Source organism: Eufriesea mexicana, unplaced genomic scaffold (genome assembly GCF_001483705.2).
Source record: "Eufriesea mexicana isolate 0111107269 unplaced genomic scaffold, ASM148370v2 scaffold7347, whole genome shotgun sequence".
Classification (NCBI taxonomy): Eukaryota; Metazoa; Arthropoda; class Insecta; order Hymenoptera; family Apidae; genus Eufriesea; species Eufriesea mexicana.
In genome coordinates this window covers 125,508-147,301 of record NW_016915155.1, presented here as the reverse complement: position 1 = coordinate 147,301, position 21,794 = coordinate 125,508, and the positions used below count along the sequence as shown (strand labels likewise).

Genomic DNA, 21,794 nt, shown 5'->3' with positions numbered 1-21,794 from the left:
TATTATCATTATTATTATTATTATTAATATTATTATTATTATTATTATTATTATTATTATTATTATTATTATTATATTACAACTATTATTGTCAACGATACCATCATCTCAGTTAATGAGAGTGTATGGTATAAAGAGAAAGTAGTGGTATAAGAGACTGAAATGGAAGACAATGAAAACAAAAGGCAAATGATATATAGGGTGAAAAGGGAACACAAAACTTCTATGATAATTTGAATTTATTTCTATTTAATGTATATGCAGTCTTAAATGTTACAATGCAAAATCAAACAGACAGACATTTTTTAAGTAGATATAGTATTTTACAAGTTTTTTGTCATCACATGAAATCACAATAGATCTGAGTAAATGATGAGTACATGTGTAGAGAGCACATGTGTGGAAAAAGGGTAATTACATGTTGGTGACATTTTAAATAAATAGTAGATGACCGGTGAGTAAGATTTAGAAAGCAAATCTTTCTATATGTGCCTTTTTATTTTTTACATAGTTGATGACTAATATATCTTGTATGTACACCTGTAATTTGTAATTTTTATTCAATCAATGCTAACATGTTAAATAATGCAGATTTCTTAATCAGTATATTATACATACAAGATAATGGTCTGATTTAATCATTTTTTAAAGATCATACATTAAAAGAACAACTGATTATTACCAACAGTGCTTTTGCGACAAAAATTTAGTTATATGGTTGTATTTTTACATCCTTTTCCCACAAAAATTCATGATAGCTCTCTATACACAGAGGCAATGAAATGTTTTTGGCAAAAGCAATCCAAGACTGACGTATATACAGAGAATCAAGTAAAACTATGTAATGTATTACAATAAGAAATAATCATTTGTACATAATATTCAATTACACTCTCGACGGCAATCGTGACTTAATGAATTCTTCAAAGATTTTAAAATTTGGATATGCTAAAGTTCTTTTGATCCTAATAAATTGCCGATATTTCACGAGTACGTGTATGAAAATATTTTTATCCTTGTCTATAATTAAGGTTTCAGTTTGCAGCATAAAATTTGATGTCCTATATTGATAGTTCTGCATAATAATGTGAGATGCCTGACGAGAGTGAAGTCAAGTGGTTAATGCGATAAAATGTAATTATCATTATCAATTACATGATTTCAGATATCATGAATATCTTGTAGTGAACAACTCCTCTCCTAATATTATGGAATTATTGATATTCTAATTTTAATCACAAGTTAGGTGCCTTATAATATAATATTCATTAAACTTTTTTATCCTATCAGGTACACAGTATTTTAATAGAGACACGTAACATTGTTGAATGTTTCACACAATTTAAACAATTTATTGTATTTCTGATATAGTTGTGCATATATGTAATATAATCAAACATTATTAGTTGCATCATTTCTTTAAATTATATAATTTTCATAAGTTTTTATGTACTTTAATACTAGTACATTAAGGCATTTTTAACAAATGCTTAATATGCTTTATATGATGTTTAATTTATATTAAATTGCATGCTTTTCGCGTGTGTATATATTCTAATATATACCAAATAGTACAAAATTAATTCAAACTATAGTGCACATTTGAATATACAGTAGTAATAATTAATATATTTTAAATTAATGCTTTTTACTTATAACTATACATTATCCAATTTATATTGCAGTTATTTTAATCGACGCATTAAAATATGTAATTATGTAAAATTGTTGAAAAACGGAAACGAAATAACGTCAATTAGATGTATGAAAATGTTATTGAGTTTAATTATAAAACTTTGTGCAATATTTCAATTCATAAAACTTACATACTAACATTTAATTTGTAATGATTCGTAATTTTATTGAAAATACATTATTTTCTTTTATTTATAGATAATATACATATATAAAAATTACAAAAAAGGTAAGTTAAATTAAAAATATATTGTAAAATTAATAACAAAATAAAACGCCAAAAGTATATATATTTATTAAATAATATGTTAAATAATTAAAAACATTAAATGCAAGCAAAGATTATTATAAAGAATTTAAGATTTACAATTATTCTTTTGAATATTATTATTATTATTATTATTAGTATTAGTATTAGTATTAGTATTATTGTTGTTGTTGTTCTTGTTGTTGTTATTAATTATCAGATTTTAAGAAACGTATATAAGAATATAGTCTACATACATATTTTCCAACGATGTGTGTATATAGCATATGTAATTCTCAATACTATGTGTGATGCATGTGTATGCAATACATTGTTAGATTTGTGATATGCATGAATGTTCTTGTTTGTACACAATTTTTATTATGTACAATTTAGTGCGTTAGTATATGAAATAATATGATTTCACAGATGACTAAACAGTATATAGTAAACAAAATGAATGATACTAGAAAAGATGATTTTTATGAGGTAGAAAAATGTGGTAAATGGATCGATACGCATAATTTAAACAAGGTTTGAATATTTTATCTCTGATAATTGTTTGATTGATTTGAAGTGTATGCTTATATTTCGTTAAAAGATTCAATATTTTATTTTATTTTGTTTCTTCAATAAATTAAAAAACAATTTGGAGGTTAAATATAACTACTACTACATTGATATAATTTAATATTTCATAAATAATCTATATTTGAGAGTAATCAAATTTATAGTTATAATTATATAATAGATAATCGATTTAATAGATATTATATATTTTTAGGTTTGTCTACAATTTCCTGATAACCTTTTACCAGATTCAGTAGAAATTGCATTACGTTTGGAAAGTCATATTAACAAAAAAGTATATATTTTGGGAGATACTTCTTGTGGGAGTTGTTGTGTTGATGAAATAGCTGCTCAACACATTAATGCAGATAGTATAATACATTTTGGTCATGCTTGTTTGAATCCTACTATGCGTTTACCTGTATTTCATGTATTACCAAAACAAGAGATTGATATAAAAGAAGTTATTAATAGATTTAAATTACATTATGTGAATCAATTTGAAAGAATCTTATTTTTTTATGATGTTGCTTATGCACATAAAATTGGTATGTTTTTTAATTAAATTCTAAGTTTATCTTAAAACTTCATTTAACATATTTAATTGCTCCCATAAATATGTTTCTGTTTCAGAGAATATATATAAAATATTAAATCCTATATATAAAAATTTAATTTTTACTTCATTAAATTGTATTTCTAATGTGGAATTCACAGATGTTAAAAATAATTCATCTACAATAATCTTAGGCAGATGTTTTAAATTAGATAAGAAATATAAAATAGAAGATTACATAGCGTTTTTCTTGGGAGATGATGGAAAGACATTTACTACCTTAGCAATGACAATTCCTGCAAAAAAATGGTACTATTTTGAAAATAATAATATTATTGAATATGACATTTTAAATACATCATGGTTAAAAAGAAGGAGATACATAGTTGAGAAATTAAAAGATGCCAAAGTAGTTGCTATAGTTGTAGCAACTTTAGGTATTAAAGATTATCTTAAAGTAATAACAATGATTAAACATATTCTAAAAGAAAAAAAGAAAAAATCTTATATTTTAAGTGTTGGTAAAATAAATCCAACAAAGCTTGCTAATTTTCCTGAGGTATGTTAGATGCTATTTTTTAAAATATTAGTTAAATTGTTAGTATTAACAACAATATATTGTATTTTTACAGATCGATGCTTTTGTTGTAATAACATGTCCTGAAAATGAAATATTTGATTCTAGAGAATTCTTAAAACCAATTGTAATGCCTTATGAAGTAGAATTGGCATTTAATAGTTCAAGAGAATGTTATACACAATATTGTATGGATTTTAGACAGATACTTCCTGGAGGAATGAATTATATTGATTTCAAAGCATCTACAGATTCAGATGTTTCCTTAATTACTGGTGAACTTAGAAACTTTGATGAAAATGTTCCATGCACAGACAAAATGAGTGATTTAGTAATTAATAATTCATCAGGTATTTAAATGTAAAAAATATCAGTAAGTAAAAATTAAATACATTTTGTTTAATATTATTCTTTTAACCTACATAGGTGTTATTGCAATTGGAAAAGCAGGAGCAGAATTTTTACAAAATAGATCATGGAAAGGAATTGAACAAAGATTAGGCAAAGATGCAGTGCATTCAGCAGAAATTGGTCGCTGTGGTTTACCAAATTGTTATGAAAATGAACCTATTTCTATTAAAAAAAATAATGAATAAATACAATAAATATAATAATTGCTACAATGTAGTACAGCGATTTTTTTTTAAAAAGAAGTTTGTTTAAAACATAGTTTTTAATTCTTGTAAATGTTCTTTACATGATATAATTAGAATTTTTTAATTTATTAATTTCTGTATATTGTACTATATTTTACTGTAATTTAGAAAAATTGAATACTGTTAATTTGTCCTTCACAAATTGATTATCTATTTTTTACTAAAACACATGTTCGATGCGTGACGTAAGCACATAACGAGATATCGAAATAGTCTGAATCAGCTGTCACTGCAATGTTAAACATAACCAGAGGAATGTATATTTAAGTCTCGAAAATATTTTAAATATGAATTTTTACTCGATTAATAATAAACTTCTATGTAAAAGTTTTGCAATTTATATTATATTTTTCGTTTTTGGTGTGTGGACCGTAGTATCATATGCACAAGAAACTTCTAACCTCAAACATGAAGATGTCACATCGAACGTTAAAAATACCGTATTAAAAGATTTCCTGTTGACAAACTTGAGTACCGATATACCTGTAGAATTACATACATTAGAACATTCTGACAATAATAATTTGAAATTAAATGTCACTTCAAGTGTAGTAAATACATTTCGAAATGTATCTACAACTACAGCTCGGTCAGATCGTGATATTAATAATCAAACAACAGAAAAAACTAATGCATTATTTACAAGCATTATTAATGATAAAAATGGAAACAATATGTCAGACTTCACAATTCCATCACAAAGTTCAGACATTAGCAATACAACAAACACAAGTACAACAACAGTTGTACCAGCAGAACCAGTATTACCTGATAAAGGATCTGCAGAGGAAGAACATAATAGTTCTATGTCCATATTTTTTGTCCTCTGTGTTTTAGCTTTAGGCATTTTACTTATACATCTTATGTTACAAACAAATTTTCAATATCTTCCAGAGTCAGTAGTAATTGTTTTTTTGGGTGGAGCTATTGGTATGATTATAAATCTTATGTCAAATCAAAATATAGCTAATTGGAGAAAAGAGGAAGCCTTTTCTCCAACAGCATTTTTTCTTGTACTCCTTCCACCCATCATATTTGAATCAGGATATAATTTGCACAAAGGAAATTTCTTTCAAAATATTGGTAGTATTTTAGTTTTTGCTATATTTGGTACAGCAATATCTGCGTTTGTCATTGGAGCTGGAATTTATTTGTTGGGATTAGCTCAGGTAGCATATAAACTTAGTTTTGTTGAAAGTTTTGCATTTGGATCATTGATATCGGCAGTAGATCCTGTTGCTACTGTAGCTATATTTCATGCCTTAGAAGTAGATCCAGTATTAAACATGTTAGTTTTTGGTGAATCTATTTTAAATGATGCCATTTCTATTGTATTAACTACATCTGTATTGGAATCCAATAATGCAACGACTACTAGTGAAGCTATTATACTTGGCTTAAATAGATTTTGTCTCATGTTTTTTGCCTCTGCTGGTATTGGAGTTGTATTTGCTCTTATAAGTGCATTATTACTTAAACATGTGGATCTCAGAAAAAATCCTTCTCTTGAATTTGGACTTATGTTGGTATTTACTTATGCACCTTATGTTCTGGCAGAAGGCATACAATTATCTGGTATGAATATGAATTTTTAAATATAGCAACATAAATAAATAATTTGATACTTAAATATAACAAATTGTTTCAGGTATTATGGCGATTTTATTTAATGGAATTGTAATGTCACATTACACACATTTTAATTTATCAACTGTTACTCAAATTACAATGCAACAAACTATGAGAACGCTAGCATTTATTGCTGAAACTTGTGTATTTGCATACTTAGGATTAGCTTTGTTTAGTTTCAGACATAGGGTAAAATAATATAACATAAAATGTACATTCAATTTCTGTAATATATTTTATATTGACAATAATTATTAATTATAGGTTGAACCAGCATTGATTATATGGTCTATAATTCTATGTTTAATTGGTAGAGCTACAAATATCTTTCCTTTAGCATTTCTTGTAAATCGTTTTCGAGAACACCAGATTACTAGAAAAATGATGTTCATAATGTGGTTTAGTGGTCTACGTGGTGCTATTTCTTATGCTTTATCATTGCACTTGGACTTTAGTGATGAAACACGACATGTGATTATAACCACTACACTAATTATTGTACTATTTACTACATTAATATTTGGTGGTTCTACTATGCCATTATTGAAATTCTTAAGAGCAGAAAAGAAACAAAAAAGTAACAGCAGAAGGAAAAGGAAAGATAAAGAAGTTTCACTAAGTAAAACTAGAGAATGGGTATGTTTTATACATATACGAATTTTGTATGAAAAAGTATATGTATTTTATTTATTATATTTTTTTTTTCTAGGGACAAACAATAGATTCAGAACATTTGTCAGAACTTACAGAAGAAGAGATTGAAGTATCTTTTCTTCAATCTCGTATTCGTGGTTTTGCAAGATGGGATCTAAAATTCTTTATTCCATTCTTCACAAGGAGATTTACACAACAAGAATTAAAAGATTGTAAATCTCAAATGACAGATTTAACAAATCAGTGGTATCAAGCTATTCGAATTAGTCCAATAGAATCAGATGATGAAGTAACAACTGCATCAACAGCACAATTAAATATAAATTTATCAGTAGAAAGTCAGAATCAAATACATGGAAAGCAAAGCAAAAGACGTCCAAGTCACGGGTCTATATTAAGTATATAATTTATTTTGTGTGATGTGCTAAATGTGCTGTCATTGCTCTGCTTATATTGTGAATGTGTATAAACTTATATTGATAATAACGTCCATTATGATTTAACAAAAGTATTTTGTGTGATTATGAGAATAGTTTTAATTTTTCTCTGTATAATATTTTGTATGTATTTTTAAAATTGAAGATTGTGATCCATTTTTTCTAATTTATAATGCAATGAAATAATATTCTTCATGACAATAAGGTATTGTTTCAAAAGAAAATTATAATATTAATACAAAAATTATTATTTATTAGCTGCAGAGAATAGCTTATGATTGTTATATAGTTATAAACATTTAGTGGTGAAGATCATGTAGCATCTAAACATTTGCTTTGCTGTCAAAGCTTATTGTTGGTGAGGGGCTGTATTTGATACGCATTAAGATTTTGAAGTATTAATAAATTTGCAATTGATTTACAGAGAGGACGAGGATTGGTCTGATCAATGATCAAGTAAATTTATGAATTATTTCATGAGTTAAAAATATTGTTGTACCAAAAACATGCTTTATATGCAATCATTATATAATAGAGAATAACATTATTAATATTGGACTTGTATAGAAATGACAAGTTCCTATACTTTATTAATAATAATATAGTTGATCACATTTAAAATATTGTATATTATACTTTTAGAAATCTCTATTTAATATTATATATAATAAATAAGAAAAAAATATTATTTAATTTACGTTGATTTAATTAGCTATGATTAAATAACATGATGTAATGAAGAGGTATGTGATATTTTGAAAAATATTTAAATCACTGCACAAAGAAATTACGTACATCATAAAGTGCATATCTTGCATTATACTGCATATCGTGCGAAATAAATACTTATATAAATTATGAAATTCATATGGCACTAAATATATATACTTATTAGAAAGTATAAACTTAATTTCGTAAAAATATAGAATACTGTGAGATATATACACCTAAATTATTTAATGTATAAATAAGTTTAATGATTTAAATCCGTTTAAATTATTGATATTTTATGAATTTTATAAAGGATTTTTTTATCTACATACATATATCATACATAAAATTCTACCATAATAAGGTATTTATATATTTTTTTTAATTGTAAGAATTTACAATAATTGATGTTATTAATATTATTTGTTTGCTATTAATTATATTATTTATAAATACCCTATTATGTTATTAAAATATCGATGTATAAAATGATTATATTTTATACATATGATGTGACCACAGTATTGTATTTTAATTTGTATGATATAAAAGATATATTTCCATCTGGATATTTTTTTATGATAATACTAAAATATTCCCTTTTTTCCGAAAAGTTTTAAATTTTGATACTTACAGTAATATACCAAATTTTTCTTTTTAGTTTCTTTTATGTCATACTAATTATGAATTACGATGTGTGAATATTTTCCTATTGCAATGTTTTATTTATTTAATAAATTTGATTATTATAATATAGTTACATCAAATAGCAGCATGTAATTTATCGAAAAAATATGCTAGAAAAAAATATTTTCAATAGTAATTTATAATTTTAATAGTAGAAATTTTATATAATACACAAGGATATTGATAACATGAATATAGATAATACGAATTATATAGTTTATATAATAAACCATTAATTCTGAAGATGTTCTTTTATTATCTTCAAAGGCTACGTGGAGTTAAAAGAAAAAGTACAGTTAAGTTTATTTTAATGTGAATTTATTTTTAATATCATATACCGATCTCGGGAGTGGGTACATGGGTCTGTTATTTTACTTTTCTGCGGCAGGGCACATAACGGAGGCAGCGTCTAAACATCAAATCCGTTTATTTGTTTGACTTGTTATCTCTACTTTATTAGGTCTACGTTTTTTATGCCTCATCTGGTCGTACATCGATTGACTGGAGCATGAGGCATATTGGTTTTTGGAAACAATTTGCTGCAATTTTCTTATACCATTTTTATAATTGATCTCTCACGGTATTTCCTTTCGATCACGAAGATATAAAGTGCAGTGATATAGATGTAAACGTATATAGAAAAAAGTTGTTTTGATTTTGTAATACGCTTTCTTTTTCTTCATATTTTCATATCAGTGCAAAAACATATCGGACATAGGAAATACAGCCATAAATGTTGCATAAAATTTAATTCAATGTAAAATATTTTTAGTATGATTGAAATCCGTAAGATAAGCAAAACTTGTACCATTATTCTTTATAAGGGACACACTTTCTCCTTTTATATCATTTAGGTTTTTATACGTATATTTGTATTTGATATTACGACAATTTAAATTCTATTTACCCAACGTTAGTACGAGGATAAATATTAATATCCTTTTTATTAATAACGGAGTATTGTCTAAAGCATGGCAGAACACACTTGCCTCCCTTTTTGCCAATGCTCCAGTCAGTTTAATTATACATATTTTCTGTTCAAATATTATTCTCGTATTGGATTATCACCCAATAAAATTCTAAAACGGATCTTCACATATCATGAACTTCTATATGCATTGTTATCAATAGTTATATCCTTATTAATGCTCAGTACAGTACATGTGTGTATGTACAACATCGAGCAATCGACTAAGCATGCAGAGTTAAATAATCCTACAATGCTACGACCAGTATGCCTATATATCAATTCGTAAAACAATATCATACCCCGATTGTATCCATTTATTACAGAAAATGTTCCAAGGGATTATAATTTGACTAAGTGGTCATTATACGTCGTGCATAATCCATTGGAGTAAGTTCTCAAGCACTTTTCTAAACTTATCGAAGTTTTGTAATGTAGACACTTCGGTCTAAAAATGTGTAAAATCCCCAATTACATTTCAATATTTACAATATCTCATAAATACGTGTTAGACACGCCACGATTTACATAATATAACTTCGTGTTCATTTGAAATTCATTTTTTTTTTATTTTTTCTTCTTTTTTTTTTATTTTATCAAACGTCAGATTTCCATTCCTAATCGACGTCTGTCGATTCACGTTCGTCAACATTGTAATATTACAAAAAATCACATATCGTATTTTCCATTTACACACATTTCCTTGGTACTGATATTGTTCGTTCCTCCTCGGTGCGTTAATAGTTTTTGTATTCAATTTGTAAAATGCTATCTTTTTATGATCGAAGAATTTTATTCTAATGACAATCGATAGAAAAAATAAGCAATAGTGAAGGTTCTTGAAGAGCCAGTTTAGACGAATTTTAAGAACGAAATGTTACTCCCTTTCAACCTTATTCATTCTATGTAATTAATGCACACAAATTTTAATCACTCAATCGTGTTTTTACATAGCGTATAATTAAATCTACCAACTGAAACATAAATCTCTGTAAAATTTTTAAATTTGGGTCCCTGTATAAATAAAGCCTCTTTGGCTTTTAACTTCTCATCGATCTTTCTTGTTCTGTACTCGCAGAAGTGGTTCTCCATCATTGAAAAAAAAAAAACAATGCGAAACGAGCTTTCAAGTTTTAATACATGGTGAATACATTACTTGCTCAAACCTTAGAGGGAAACGAGGACTCTCGTACATCAAGCTATACACATTTTTACTGTTAATGTTTGTTAATTTCATCCTAACTATCCTAGCGCCAAGCAACGGATCACACCTACGTAAATTGTCATTCGATTTATCCTATGTATATATGTATATCTATATATATTTATATATATTTCGGTATGTATAATCGTAATGTGCGACTACGCGATGAAATCGCATGTCCTTGAAATCCGTTAAACCATTGCTAAAAAAATCCAATCATTCCTTTGTCGTACAACATGATTGTTGTACAATTGTAAGTTCGTGTTTAAAGATGTTCTTCATTTGGTAACATACATTGTATTATACATTGTTTCTCATCAAAGCGAAAATTATCGTTAACAGCATACAAACACGGTAATCGGTCACCAGTCACCAACGATAAGGACGGCCATGCGAAAATTCAAGATGTACCTTGAAGAAAACATTCTTCTGCGCAATTCCTTGTGTCCTTGTCTTACTGCATTCTTTTCGGATTTCACTGGCCGCGTTTCATAAAATAATATCGATAACTTCGGTTGTGTACTGTACAAATTCAACACGATTGCCATCATCAGTCCCAAGATCATAATTACGGTGGGATCACATGATTATACAGGGAAAGTTAAGCAAGTACGATAATTTCAAATGAAGAGCTTGAATTTCATCAATCACAGTACATGTAGAAGAGGCATTTCCGTTAAGTATATGTATAGAAATAAAATAAAATAAAACATTTTATTATAATCTACGTATCTCTTATATATCGTAAAAATGAACATCAAAATTCGATATTTTTTGTTTTGTCACAATAATTATAAATTTTAATTTGCATTAAATGCCAAAATATATCAGATAATTTAAAATTATTAAAGTAGTCTCTTTTCAAGATTTATCGATTTACGAACTCTTAACAAAAATAAACATAACTAAATTTAAATGACCTACTTTAAGTAACTTTTTTCCTCTTTTACCCAGAATAAATGTATTCTTCTCTAATGAAACACAATTAATAATAAATGTCCTTTTCATATGCATCTCCACCAGTTTCGTTCGAGATACTTTATAATTGATCATACTCTTTTTGACGAAATGATCTTAAATTGACAAACACAGCGAAACAGAACATTCATTTGGAAGCATAAACAGATTTCAACGATACAAACATTTGTGATGTTGAATATTCTGTGATCGTACTGTTTCGCTTTTTTCATTATAAAATAGAAGACAATTTATCGGCAGAGAGCTTAATAATCAGTCAATAGCTCGAAGTAAAGAAGGTCGCGCAGAACTTAACATCGTATTTCCTTTACCATGATTATTTTATGTTTACCGAAATGTCAGTCATAATATAGAAACTAGTCTTCCTTTTTCGTAATTGTACAATATGTATACGATATATGCTTCACAGCAATATAAAGAAATGTGCAATAAATTAAAATGAACGAAAATATATACCACAATTGTTGAATGCCTCGGTCATTGTTCGAAATCCGACAGTGTATATGTCTTTTTGCAATAATTCGATTGCAAATGATATATTTCTTCATAATAATAAGTTTATTATTCAATATAGTTAAAATTTATAATTATTATGAGTTCACTATATATTACTACAAGTTCGATTTCTTTTTGCCAGTTTATTTATTGTAATTGGATAAAGTATGCACTGTCTTATTCCGAATCATATTAATTATTTTACCAAGAATCTGGCGACCAACTCTTAATTATACTAACAATATATGTATTTCTGCATTCATTGAATTTGTACAAAGATTCAGTTCCTTAAACACACGTTCCGGCGTATGTGTTATGAGTATTTTTTCATCGAGACAATAATAATGATTATTATACTTTCCTGAACACTAATTAAGCACAAGGAGAGATCACAGAGAAAAAGCCTGCTATAAATAAATTTCGAATAATCAATTTAATGCAAAAGAAATTTTAATGAAAATTTCAATATTCATTATAGTATAACAATGGGCCTGCCCTTTTTTAAAGTACATTATGAGTAGGTCCCATGACTCTTGGGATATTTGATAAATTAAGTGACAAGTAGTATAAAGGATAATATAACGATGACCGTGTAAAATAATAAAGTACTACGAAATTTTAATTTAAGATAGCATTACTAAATGAAAAACATGATTTAACAAATTTATAAATACACAAGTAGGCAGCCATCATCGAGAGTGTTACAATTAGAAGCATATCCAACTGCTGCAAATATTGGAATTTGGTGGAATGTAGCAAGTTCTTTCTTCTCCAATTGTCCCAATATTATATATCTCCTTTGCTGTATGAAATTAGTCATAATCACGTTAACGTAAATGATAATTATAGCAAATATATAATAAAAATTGTAAAATTATCAACAACTAAAAAAGTTAAAATTTCTAAATTATATTTTATAAGATACATTTTTAATAATTTTGCACTTTATAATAGTGAAATATTAAATAAGTTTATACTGTACGGTTTTAGTGATAATACACTTACGCGAAAATAAAACAATGTATATAACGTGAAAGAACCTGACCATTGCCGGTCGTTGCCTCTTGTCACACTCTCGACATGTAATTACATCAGGATGGTAGATGTAGAGTTGAAGAATTTAAAGATAAAATGATAAAAAACATGATCACTTTTTGATTTGCAGCCATGGATGCTTCAGGCACTCTGCTGCTGTAGCTCGCATACTCGGGTCAAACTCGAGCATCGGAGTTAGGAACTCTTCAAACTCGCGCGCTTCTCTTGGCGACCAATCATATTTTTCTGTAAGCACCTCGTACAGTCCCCAAGGTTTTAATCCAGTAATTCGTTTTAATCCACCTTTCTTATTGAAGTACTTATATGAGTTTTTGCCAGAAAGAGCAATATGTCTTGGTATTTCTCCAAGTAATTCAATAATGTGTGCTAAATGATCTTCATCTCTGCAATAAAAAACAAAGTGAATATTATTATATTATAAATATAAATAAATTTTTCCAAAAACCTAAATGTGTATGGTGACCTAAATGGTGAAATAAATTATATTATATATTATAAATAAATTTTCTTAACCCCTTGCCCTATGATTTAAATTCCGATGGCACATGCCATAATCAATAGTAGAGTTGGTCACACGTTGTGCCATTTCGTCCGAACATGGTGAAGAATAACACGTAACTGAGACAGGAAGACATCGGTGAAAACTAACCACGAGCCTGACCCGTGTTGTTTATGTTAGGCCCCATCTACAAACCACGTCTCTCACCTATGACGCTCCTGTTTGACCCGATTTTCTTACCATGAGTCTCATACGATATTGTAGGCGAAAGGGTTAAATAATTGCAAAAAGAAATACATAATACTTTACCTGCAATAATAATTGCCACTATGTGGCTCAAAGAGATAATCACCAGTCGCTAATTCAAATGCCATACAGGCAGTGGACCATATATCTGCAGATGTATCATATCCAGATCCTAATAACACTTCTAATGATCTGTATTGACGAGTTTGAATATCATCTGTAAATTTTTTGTAAACCCAACATGCATTACCCAAGTCTGCAATTTTGACTTCAACATCACATTCTACTAGGGCAGGATCTAGAGGAGCTACAGATGCTCGTTTTAATTGTTTACTTTCAGGAGGATGTAAATTACGACCTATAAAAAATAATAAATATGGAATCAATAATTATTTATACAGGTTTGTCCCATTATAAGTGGTTCACTCGGAGGACAAGAGTCAGTTATAATGAAACTGTCTTCTGTTCTTTACTATGATGAGTGCAGCAAACTACGAGTGAAAGAGAGGACTCATTTACTCGTAGCTTATCGCGCTCTTCACGGTAGCTACAAAGATAGAGGAGGGTATAGCAAGATGACTTATAACGAGACACGAAAAATGATTTATAACGAGATAAAACTGTATATATCAAATTTGATTTTTGTAAATTTTACCTTCGCTACATTCATCTGTATCTTCATGATCAGGTGAATGAACTCCTTCACCACAATTTTTTTCTACATCACATGAATTTGCATTTTCCATTTTTTCAGATTGTTGAGATAATTGATTTTCTACTTTTTCCTCACCTGCTAAACTATCTACACCATTTATGTGCAATGAAGGTGCAGATGGTTCTGAAATATCAGGTGAACCTTTGCTTTCAGTATTATCTTCTATACTTTCTGTGTTTATATCTTGATCTGGACTATTTGTTTCTAATTCACCATTTGCTCTTGTGCTATTTGCAAGTTTATCTTGCTCCTCAAGTTCTTCTATTTGTTCCATTTGTTTCTTTAATAGCTCATTCTGACGCTTAGCTTTCTTTTTAAGCTTCTTTTTTTTATTTTTTGACATTTTAGAATTGGGAGTAGGTTCTTGAAATTCCTTTGGTGCAGTTGAAATTAAAGATACTGGCAATTTCATTCCAAGTGAATGCAATTCTGTAGCTTCACAAGCCAATTTTCTTATATAAGCTTCATCAACACAAACAAGGACATTTTCAGGTTTAATATCTGTATGAATAATTTTACCTAAAAAAAATATTTTATGCTAGTAATTCATTACTCTGGTAACAATATTAAATGTTCCAAATTTATATTATATTAGAGTAACTTATTAACACAAATTTATAGCATATAGTCTAATAACAATAAATATCAAATTAGTTTTTATTAAAAAAAAATCTTACATTTATTGTGTAGATAATCAAGACCTTCAAGAACTTGTCTGATAATACGTTTAACATTATTTCTTGGAATTCCTCTATAGTTGGATTTGATGATCAATTTAAGAAGATTATGCCCAAGCACTTCAAATACCATGCAAACATGCAGACCATTAATGCCACTGATCTTGAAGTCATTGAGTAACTGGACGGTTTTATTACGCTTAGGATCACTAGGATCCGTATCACGCACGTCTTTTAATAATTTAATTTCATCCAATGCAGTTTCGGTAAAATGAGATGCAGATTTGACAACTTTCAATGCCACAAATCGTTTATCCTGCAGAACACATTTGAAAACATTCTGCTTATAAATTTATTATACAAAAAAATATTTTTTGTTATGAATCAAATACATACTTGTAAATCCCAACAGAGCCAGACTGTTGAAAAATGACCCCAACCAAGTTTACGAGTTACATGATAGCGATTTAAGAATAAATCTCCTATTTTAACAGGATGATATCCTCCTTTGCAATAATCACTGCTGTCTTCTTGTTCTTCTTCCTCACTACTGTATACTTCATCACCATCTTCCATTGTTTCATTACTTGAGCTATGACATGGTTCCAATCTGTAAGTTTCAGTTAGGAAAAGGTAGGGGGCAAATACAAATCAGAAAATAAAAGACTATAAATTGTTTTTAAAAATTTTCATGGGGCTTGTAAGAACAGACAAAGACAATTTCTAAGTTAAATTATTCTATAACACAACAACATTAGTTAAAAACATATTCAAACAGTTATTACTTTTCATTAAAGTATATAATGATAAGATTTGCTATTGTTGCAATGTAAAAAAAAGCTTGATAGGAAGTTCAATACAGATGGATTCTACATCGAAGAAATTTACAAAAAAAATTATAAATTGGTAGTAAAAAGAATATCAGTATAATAAAATAAAATGATATATTAATGATACTCAGATACCTGTTTCCATTGTCACTGAAATATGGTCTCTGTGCAGAAGCATCCTGATAAAAACCCGATCCTTGTCCTTGTTGAGTAGTCGATGCCTTCGAACATTGAGCTCCTGATGTTTCTGATTCATCTTGAGTATTTCCCTTTCCTTTTCGTTTGCTTGGCTTGTGCCTTTTTTTTTTGGCCTGAATCGCTAGGACCCGCCTGTTCACGTCTGTCTTTGCACTCATATCGTTCCCTGCGCCTCGATTCGTCGGGCCGCTTTCCTCTCTTTCTTTACACTTCCCACACTTCCGTCTTCACTTCCTTTTGTAATTCTTTTCTGTACGTTTCAATGGAGGCACTTACACCCGTTACCGTCTTCCCGGGTTTACGAACGATATAATGCGCTTTATTATCGTTTCATTTCTGCGCTGTGCCGCGCACTTCGCTCGGCGGTTGTTTGAGTATGGCCGCCCCCGCCGTCACCGTGTCTTCGTCTCTCGTTTCGAGAAAAGCAGGTGTCGTTCTACAGGTCGTCGACGTTGTCGTATTTACTAATGCACTTCAACTTTTTATCCAAATCGCTTGTTACGTCGACAACACACTCGCAAATATAAATTCCTTCCTTTCCGGTCCACTCACGATCTCCTACTTCTACCTTCGTTAATACTTAGTACTCAATAGTTCGGTATCCTTTTCTATGCCGTGGTAGCAGACGAGGCTCAAATTCGACTAAAGCCTTCAAATAATTATTTTATAGTTTCTTATTCTTCTGATACCTTAAAGTCTTTAGTTCATTCTTCATTAAAATATTGAGAAATATTTTATATTTAGCTTAAGGTTTCTTTTGGTGAAATTTGAAAATCCTTTGATTGAAACGTTTTAATGAATAATGTATCAATTGCTCACAACCAATCAGAAAAGATTCTTAGTATCAATTAATATAATTATATAACGTATCAAATATAAATGATGTACAGAAATATATTGCTAAAAACACTATATGTAATATATTTAAATTAATAATCTATATTTTATTTTAAAACTGATTGATAATGTTACCAATATCTATAAATTTGTTTACTATACCAAATCAATATTTTATGTAAAAGAATATTTTTAAAATAATTTCATTTTTATAAAAAGAAAACTAGATAACTATTAATAATACACATATACAATACATTTTGAACAAGAAACATTTGGTTATAATCATACGACAACTATAGAGTTTGTTACAAGATGGCAATACCATATATGTGAATCATAATATCTAAAAGTACCGCTAACTGTGTATGACACATTTCTGGTTATAACCAAAAAATATTTTTGTGGGTGACGTTTGATCACAGAATCTTTTTAGATTATTCGACGTATGATTTGGTTGTTACTTAATATTTGTATGCTTTATGCACTACGTTAAAAGTGTTAATAAAATGGACACCATATTTCACGAAAAGGTAAATAATAATATATGTAAGTATCTAATGGCTTGTTGAATATATATCATTTTAATGAGAAAGTTTATTACAGCAAGAAGGATTTTTATGTGCACAACATTGTTTAAACGCACTTTTACAAGGACCATATTACAATGCTGTAGATCTTGCCAGTTTGGGTCACCAAATGGATGAAGAAGAGAGGATAAGAATGGCAGAATCTGGTGTTGACAGTGAAGATTATAAACTTTTTTTAGAGGTGAATCTGTGCATTTTAGCTATTTCATATCATTTCTTGTAGTATATTGTATAATACAAAAACAAATTATAACTTTTGATATATTTTATCATATACATAAATTTATTTCATTTGAAATATTAATATGTACTAATAATATTATATGTGGTAAAGGGCATTAATTATTTTGCTTAGCAACCATCAGGAAACATGGATGACAGTGGATACTTCTCAGTTCAAGTAATTAGTAGTGCATTAAAAGTTTGGGGATTAGAATTAATTCCATATAATAGTACGGAATCTGCAGCTATATTGGCACAGAATGACCCTTTGTATGTTATTTAACTTTACCTAGTTCATTTAAAATATTTTAAAGATATTTATAAAATGTAGTAGTAGTAGTTATTTTGTGTTACTATAAATCAAAAAATTAATATATTATGTAACAACAATAAAAAAAATGACAATATTTTTCTATGTACTAATTATCATATACTAAACTTTAATTACATTTTGTAATATATATGATTTTAAAGCAGATATAATTTTCAGACAGATGAAAGCATATATTTGTAACTACAAAGGTCATTGGTTTACTATAAGAAAAATTGGAAGGCAATGGTTTAATTTAAATTCAGTACTAAGTGGACCAGAACTTATATCAGATACTTATCTTTCAATGTATTTAGCCCAGTTGTTGCAAGAAGGTAACATCAAAATAAAATGTAATAGAACACAAAATTATAGATACAGAATTATATATCTTTATAGGTTATTCTATTTTTGTTGTTATTGGTGTACTTCCACAATGTCCAGCAGACGATATTCTTACGAAAAATCCAATAGAACCTGCGTTAAAAGGACAAACATCATTAAGAACAAAAACAAAAGGTTGTTGTCTGGATGTTAAGGAATAAAATGAATTTCTAAATACTGCTCTCACTCTGAAAGGAGTTATATTATTTTATATATACACAATTGCATATTTTCTTTTATTATATTGAGAATGTTTGATTTTACAGGTATAAGTAATAATGTGATAACAAATACAATTACTAGAGTATTATCTAACAAAGAAAAAATATCAACAAGCAAACTACAGGAGAAGATAATACCCATCAAAATTGAAAAGAACGATGAAGACGATGATGAAAATGCAGAATTACAAAGAGCACTTCAATTAAGTTTCGAAGAGAATAAAAGAAATGATGTAGATAAATATCTTAAATTAAGTTTGGATTTTCACGATTATAATAAAAAAACATGTGGAACTGATGACATGGATGAGGATGATGATTTAAGAAGAGCTCTTCAGTTAAGTTTAGAGTGTGCTACTGCACCATCAACACCAGAATCTGAAGATTTACACTGGCATCAATTAAACCACTTCGGTTCATACTCCAGGACGTCAAATGGAGAAACTTCACAAAAACTGAATATTTAATAATATGTGCAAAAATATTTTTAATATTATTATTAAAATAAATTTTATTTGTAAATTATAAAAAACTAGTTACTTATGTAGTATGATTAAGTATTTGAAAAATAAATGTATAAAATAAAAGATCTGTACATGTTATAAGTTTTAACTGACTGCATTATCACTTTACTTTACCAAAATTTATTGTTATTAACTTATTATTATTAAAACAAACACTTCTTTTTTTATTTGCAATTTAAACACGAAACACTTGTTTTTTGATAATTTTAACAAAATATTAAAATTGACAGTTTTTTGAACGCACTTTTATATCATTGGTTTAAATTTTTTCTGGACATAACTCAAAAACGTTATGTTGAGAACACACTTTCATTTTCATGTGTATTCTATTTCTATAATCAAGCAATTATTTATTCTTTATCAGATTTATTAGCTTTTAAATATAGATTTATAGTTTTCTATGTTTAATAGGGCAAACGATTAATTGTTTCTGAAGCAATATTACCAGATGGCTATGAACCCAAATTTTTAACTGTAGTCACTCTGTAGTTGCTCCTGTTTTGTATGTGAATACTGAATGTTGACATTCAACATGGCGGCATGTCGTCAGTGCTGTGCTGTGTCGTGGTGAGTTTTATAAATCTTTTTAAAGCTATTCGATTACGAGCTTTGCAATGAAACGTTTATAATTAGCAGAATTATTTGCTTCCTGACAATTGTATTTATATTTTATAAGTATGCGGAGCTTTAATAAATCTCTATGATATCCACAGAAACGAGTGACCTCATAAAAAATTAGAATCTCGTAACTGGCGAGCACGTACAATATTTCAGATTTTTGTTTGGACACATATTTTAACTATTATTGTTATTTTAAATTCAGAGTTTCCTGTGTACAATTTTGTTGTACAAAATGTGTGTTTATTTACTTTTAGAGAAACTTGTAATGCTTATATTGTTAATATATTTCAAACATTTTCATGTGGGTGTCCAAGTATTGTATCCCATTTACAACAAAGTCCGAGAATTATGATTTAAATGATAAATTTACGATAACCATATTTTGACTGCTTGCATAATATCGATAAATGAGACTTGGAATATAAATAAAATTTCGGGAAATAAATAAAAAACATTGAAAAAACAATACCAGTTGCAGCATAAAAAGTCAATGTCAAACTGGCAGTCAATTATTGTGAATATCTCATTTATCTCACATATAAACACAAACAGAACACAATAAATATATTCTGGGCTATTATATATATTTAAATATTAATACAATGTGATATGAAAAATTATAATAACCTATGTGTACAAATGAGATATTATATATGGTAAAAAACATCTTTTTTTCCTGATTTATTTGAAATAATATTTTTAATTTGAATGGTATACAAATGTATACAAATTAGAATAATTAAATAAATATATTTCAAATATGATATTTAGAAAATATCTTATAATTTTAAATATAATAATATTTCACTTACTTTTTTATTTTATTAAAGAATTTTTTTAAATATTATTTCCACAGATATTTTCTAAATATTAGAAAAGAAGATATTAATTTATCACATTGTCATTATTATTAAAATTCTTTTTTAGTAAAGCTCATAATCATTCTAATGATATATTATTATTTCATCTATGTTTAAATATATTAATGAGACAAATGTTTTTTTATTTCAGCTTGTGTAATTGTTAGTTTAGGACATTTTTGAAACCAAGGCTCACTGTAAATTCCACAATTAAATGCTGAAGAAAGAAACACTAACATAGAAATATTGGAACAACACAATCACACTCAGCACGCATTGAAGACATCTGAGGATTTTCAAGTCAACATTTATCTTTTAAATCTCCTATGTTTTTTGATTTACTCCTTTTATAAAGGATGACTGCTGTTTAAAAGGAACACAGTTATTCTAGTGTACGCTAAATTGAGTAAATATCAAACAGTTGTTAAACACGTGCATACGTATGTGGAAAGTATCAATGGTCTATGATGTGCTAAGAATTTTGTACTTGTATTAATTCGTAAATCAACATTAACTATATTGTTCATTTGTATATTGTGTACACAAGCTTTGTGAGAAAGAGTTAGGTGAGCTATTAAGTGACCGTGATTGTGATTGCGGCTGAGATTGTGCTGCTCTTGACTAATAAAACACTTGTATCTGTATTTAAAGAGTGCCAATTTTGCACAGAGTTGCCTGGGTACTCTCTTATAAATAATTTATGACAAACGTCAAAATACTTTCAAACCCTTCCTTCCACTTCTTGGTCACAAAGGAGCCTGCATTTCTGCAGCATTTTAAAGAGCCTCTCTTCCTCTGTATTAAGTTCTTGTAACATTATAATAGTGAATGAAGATATAAGGTACCAAGAACCGTTCTGTGATATCTATGTTAACACTTAAATAATTGAAAAGACTAAAAATTTCTAAATATAAGTATATATATACACATATATATATATA

General features: G+C 28.0%; 4 protein-coding genes across 8 annotated transcripts; 3 read left to right on the top strand and 1 right to left on the bottom strand.

The window, feature by feature from the left end:
- Positions 1–2,371: 2,371 nt before the first annotated feature.
- Positions 2,372–4,241, top strand: Dph2 (Diphthamide biosynthesis 2). Its single transcript, XM_017907215.1, has 5 exons — positions 2,372–2,476; positions 2,727–3,060; positions 3,146–3,627; positions 3,701–3,995; positions 4,072–4,241. Exons 1-5 carry the CDS (start codon positions 2,372–2,374, stop codon positions 4,239–4,241), a joined length of 1,386 nt encoding a protein of 461 aa, XP_017762704.1.
- Positions 4,242–4,470: 229 nt separating this feature from the next.
- Nhe1 (Na[+]/H[+] hydrogen exchanger 1) lies at positions 4,471–13,266 on the top strand. 2 transcript variants are annotated; one of them, XM_017907219.1, is made up of 5 exons: positions 4,471–5,876; positions 5,950–6,119; positions 6,195–6,566; positions 6,640–6,982; positions 13,229–13,266. In XM_017907219.1, the coding sequence occupies exons 1-5, from the start codon at positions 4,589–4,591 to the stop codon at positions 13,258–13,260; spliced, it is 2,205 nt and encodes a 734-aa protein (XP_017762708.1). In that variant the 5' UTR covers positions 4,471–4,588; the 3' UTR covers positions 13,261–13,266. The 2 variants fall into 2 exon arrangements, with proteins under 2 accessions (XP_017762708.1, XP_017762709.1); XM_017907220.1 differs by lacking the exon at positions 13,229–13,266 and adding an exon at positions 7,446–7,589 and having other exon boundaries at positions 6,640–6,971.
- On the bottom strand, positions 12,195–16,882 carry SRPK (SR splicing factor protein kinase). 4 transcript variants are annotated; one of them, XR_001890561.1, is made up of 7 exons: positions 16,222–16,882; positions 15,653–15,866; positions 15,257–15,572; positions 14,520–15,098; positions 13,928–14,222; positions 13,069–13,502; positions 12,195–12,865 (listed from the first exon to the last, which is right to left on the bottom strand). XR_001890561.1 is itself a non-coding variant. In XM_017907221.1 (6 exons), the coding sequence occupies exons 1-6, from the start codon at positions 16,440–16,442 to the stop codon at positions 13,211–13,213; spliced, it is 1,917 nt and encodes a 638-aa protein (XP_017762710.1). In that variant the 5' UTR covers positions 16,443–16,882; the 3' UTR covers positions 13,049–13,210. The 4 variants fall into 4 exon arrangements, 1 of the variants encoding a protein (XP_017762710.1); XR_001890562.1 differs by having other exon boundaries at positions 13,109–13,502; XR_001890563.1 differs by having other exon boundaries at positions 15,653–15,848.
- A 620-nt stretch (positions 16,883–17,502) lies between these two features.
- LOC108552588 (ataxin-3) lies at positions 17,503–19,315 on the top strand. Its single transcript, XM_017907211.1, has 6 exons — positions 17,503–17,654; positions 17,728–17,892; positions 18,067–18,203; positions 18,424–18,578; positions 18,643–18,762; positions 18,894–19,315. The coding sequence occupies exons 1-6, from the start codon at positions 17,604–17,606 to the stop codon at positions 19,313–19,315; spliced, it is 1,050 nt and encodes a 349-aa protein (XP_017762700.1). The 5' UTR covers positions 17,503–17,603.
- Positions 19,316–21,794: the final 2,479 nt, after the last annotated feature.

Excerpts from the sequence above, each read along its gene's own strand:
- Dph2 (XM_017907215.1), top strand. The coding sequence starts at position 2,372 with ATGACTAAACAGTATATAGTAAACAAAATGAATGATACTAGAAAAGAT. Across the intron at positions 3,628-3,700 it reads AGCTTGCTAATTTTCCTGAG|ATCGATGCTTTTGTTGTAAT; the intron begins GTATGTTAGATG and ends GTATTTTTACAG. Across the intron at positions 3,996-4,071 it reads AGTAATTAATAATTCATCAG|GTGTTATTGCAATTGGAAAA; the intron begins GTATTTAAATGT and ends TAACCTACATAG.
- Nhe1 (XM_017907219.1), top strand. The coding sequence starts at position 4,589 with ATGAATTTTTACTCGATTAATAATAAACTTCTATGTAAAAGTTTTGCA. Across the intron at positions 6,120-6,194 it reads TGTTTAGTTTCAGACATAGG|GTTGAACCAGCATTGATTAT; the intron begins GTAAAATAATAT and ends TATTAATTATAG. Across the intron at positions 6,567-6,639 it reads TAAGTAAAACTAGAGAATGG|GGACAAACAATAGATTCAGA; the intron begins GTATGTTTTATA and ends TTTTTTTTCTAG.
- SRPK (XM_017907221.1), bottom strand. The coding sequence starts at position 16,442 with ATGAGTGCAAAGACAGACGTGAACAGGCGGGTCCTAGCGATTCAGGCC. Across the intron at positions 15,099-15,256 it reads TGATTATCTACACAATAAAT|GTAAAATTATTCATACAGAT; the intron begins GTAAGATTTTTT and ends TATTTTTTTTAG. Across the intron at positions 13,503-13,927 it reads AGTGGCAATTATTATTGCAG|AGATGAAGATCATTTAGCAC; the intron begins GTAAAGTATTAT and ends TTTTTATTGCAG.
- LOC108552588 (XM_017907211.1), top strand. The coding sequence starts at position 17,604 with ATGCACTACGTTAAAAGTGTTAATAAAATGGACACCATATTTCACGAA. Across the intron at positions 17,655-17,727 it reads ACACCATATTTCACGAAAAG|CAAGAAGGATTTTTATGTGC; the intron begins GTAAATAATAAT and ends AGTTTATTACAG. Across the intron at positions 18,579-18,642 it reads AGCCCAGTTGTTGCAAGAAG|GTTATTCTATTTTTGTTGTT; the intron begins GTAACATCAAAA and ends ATATCTTTATAG.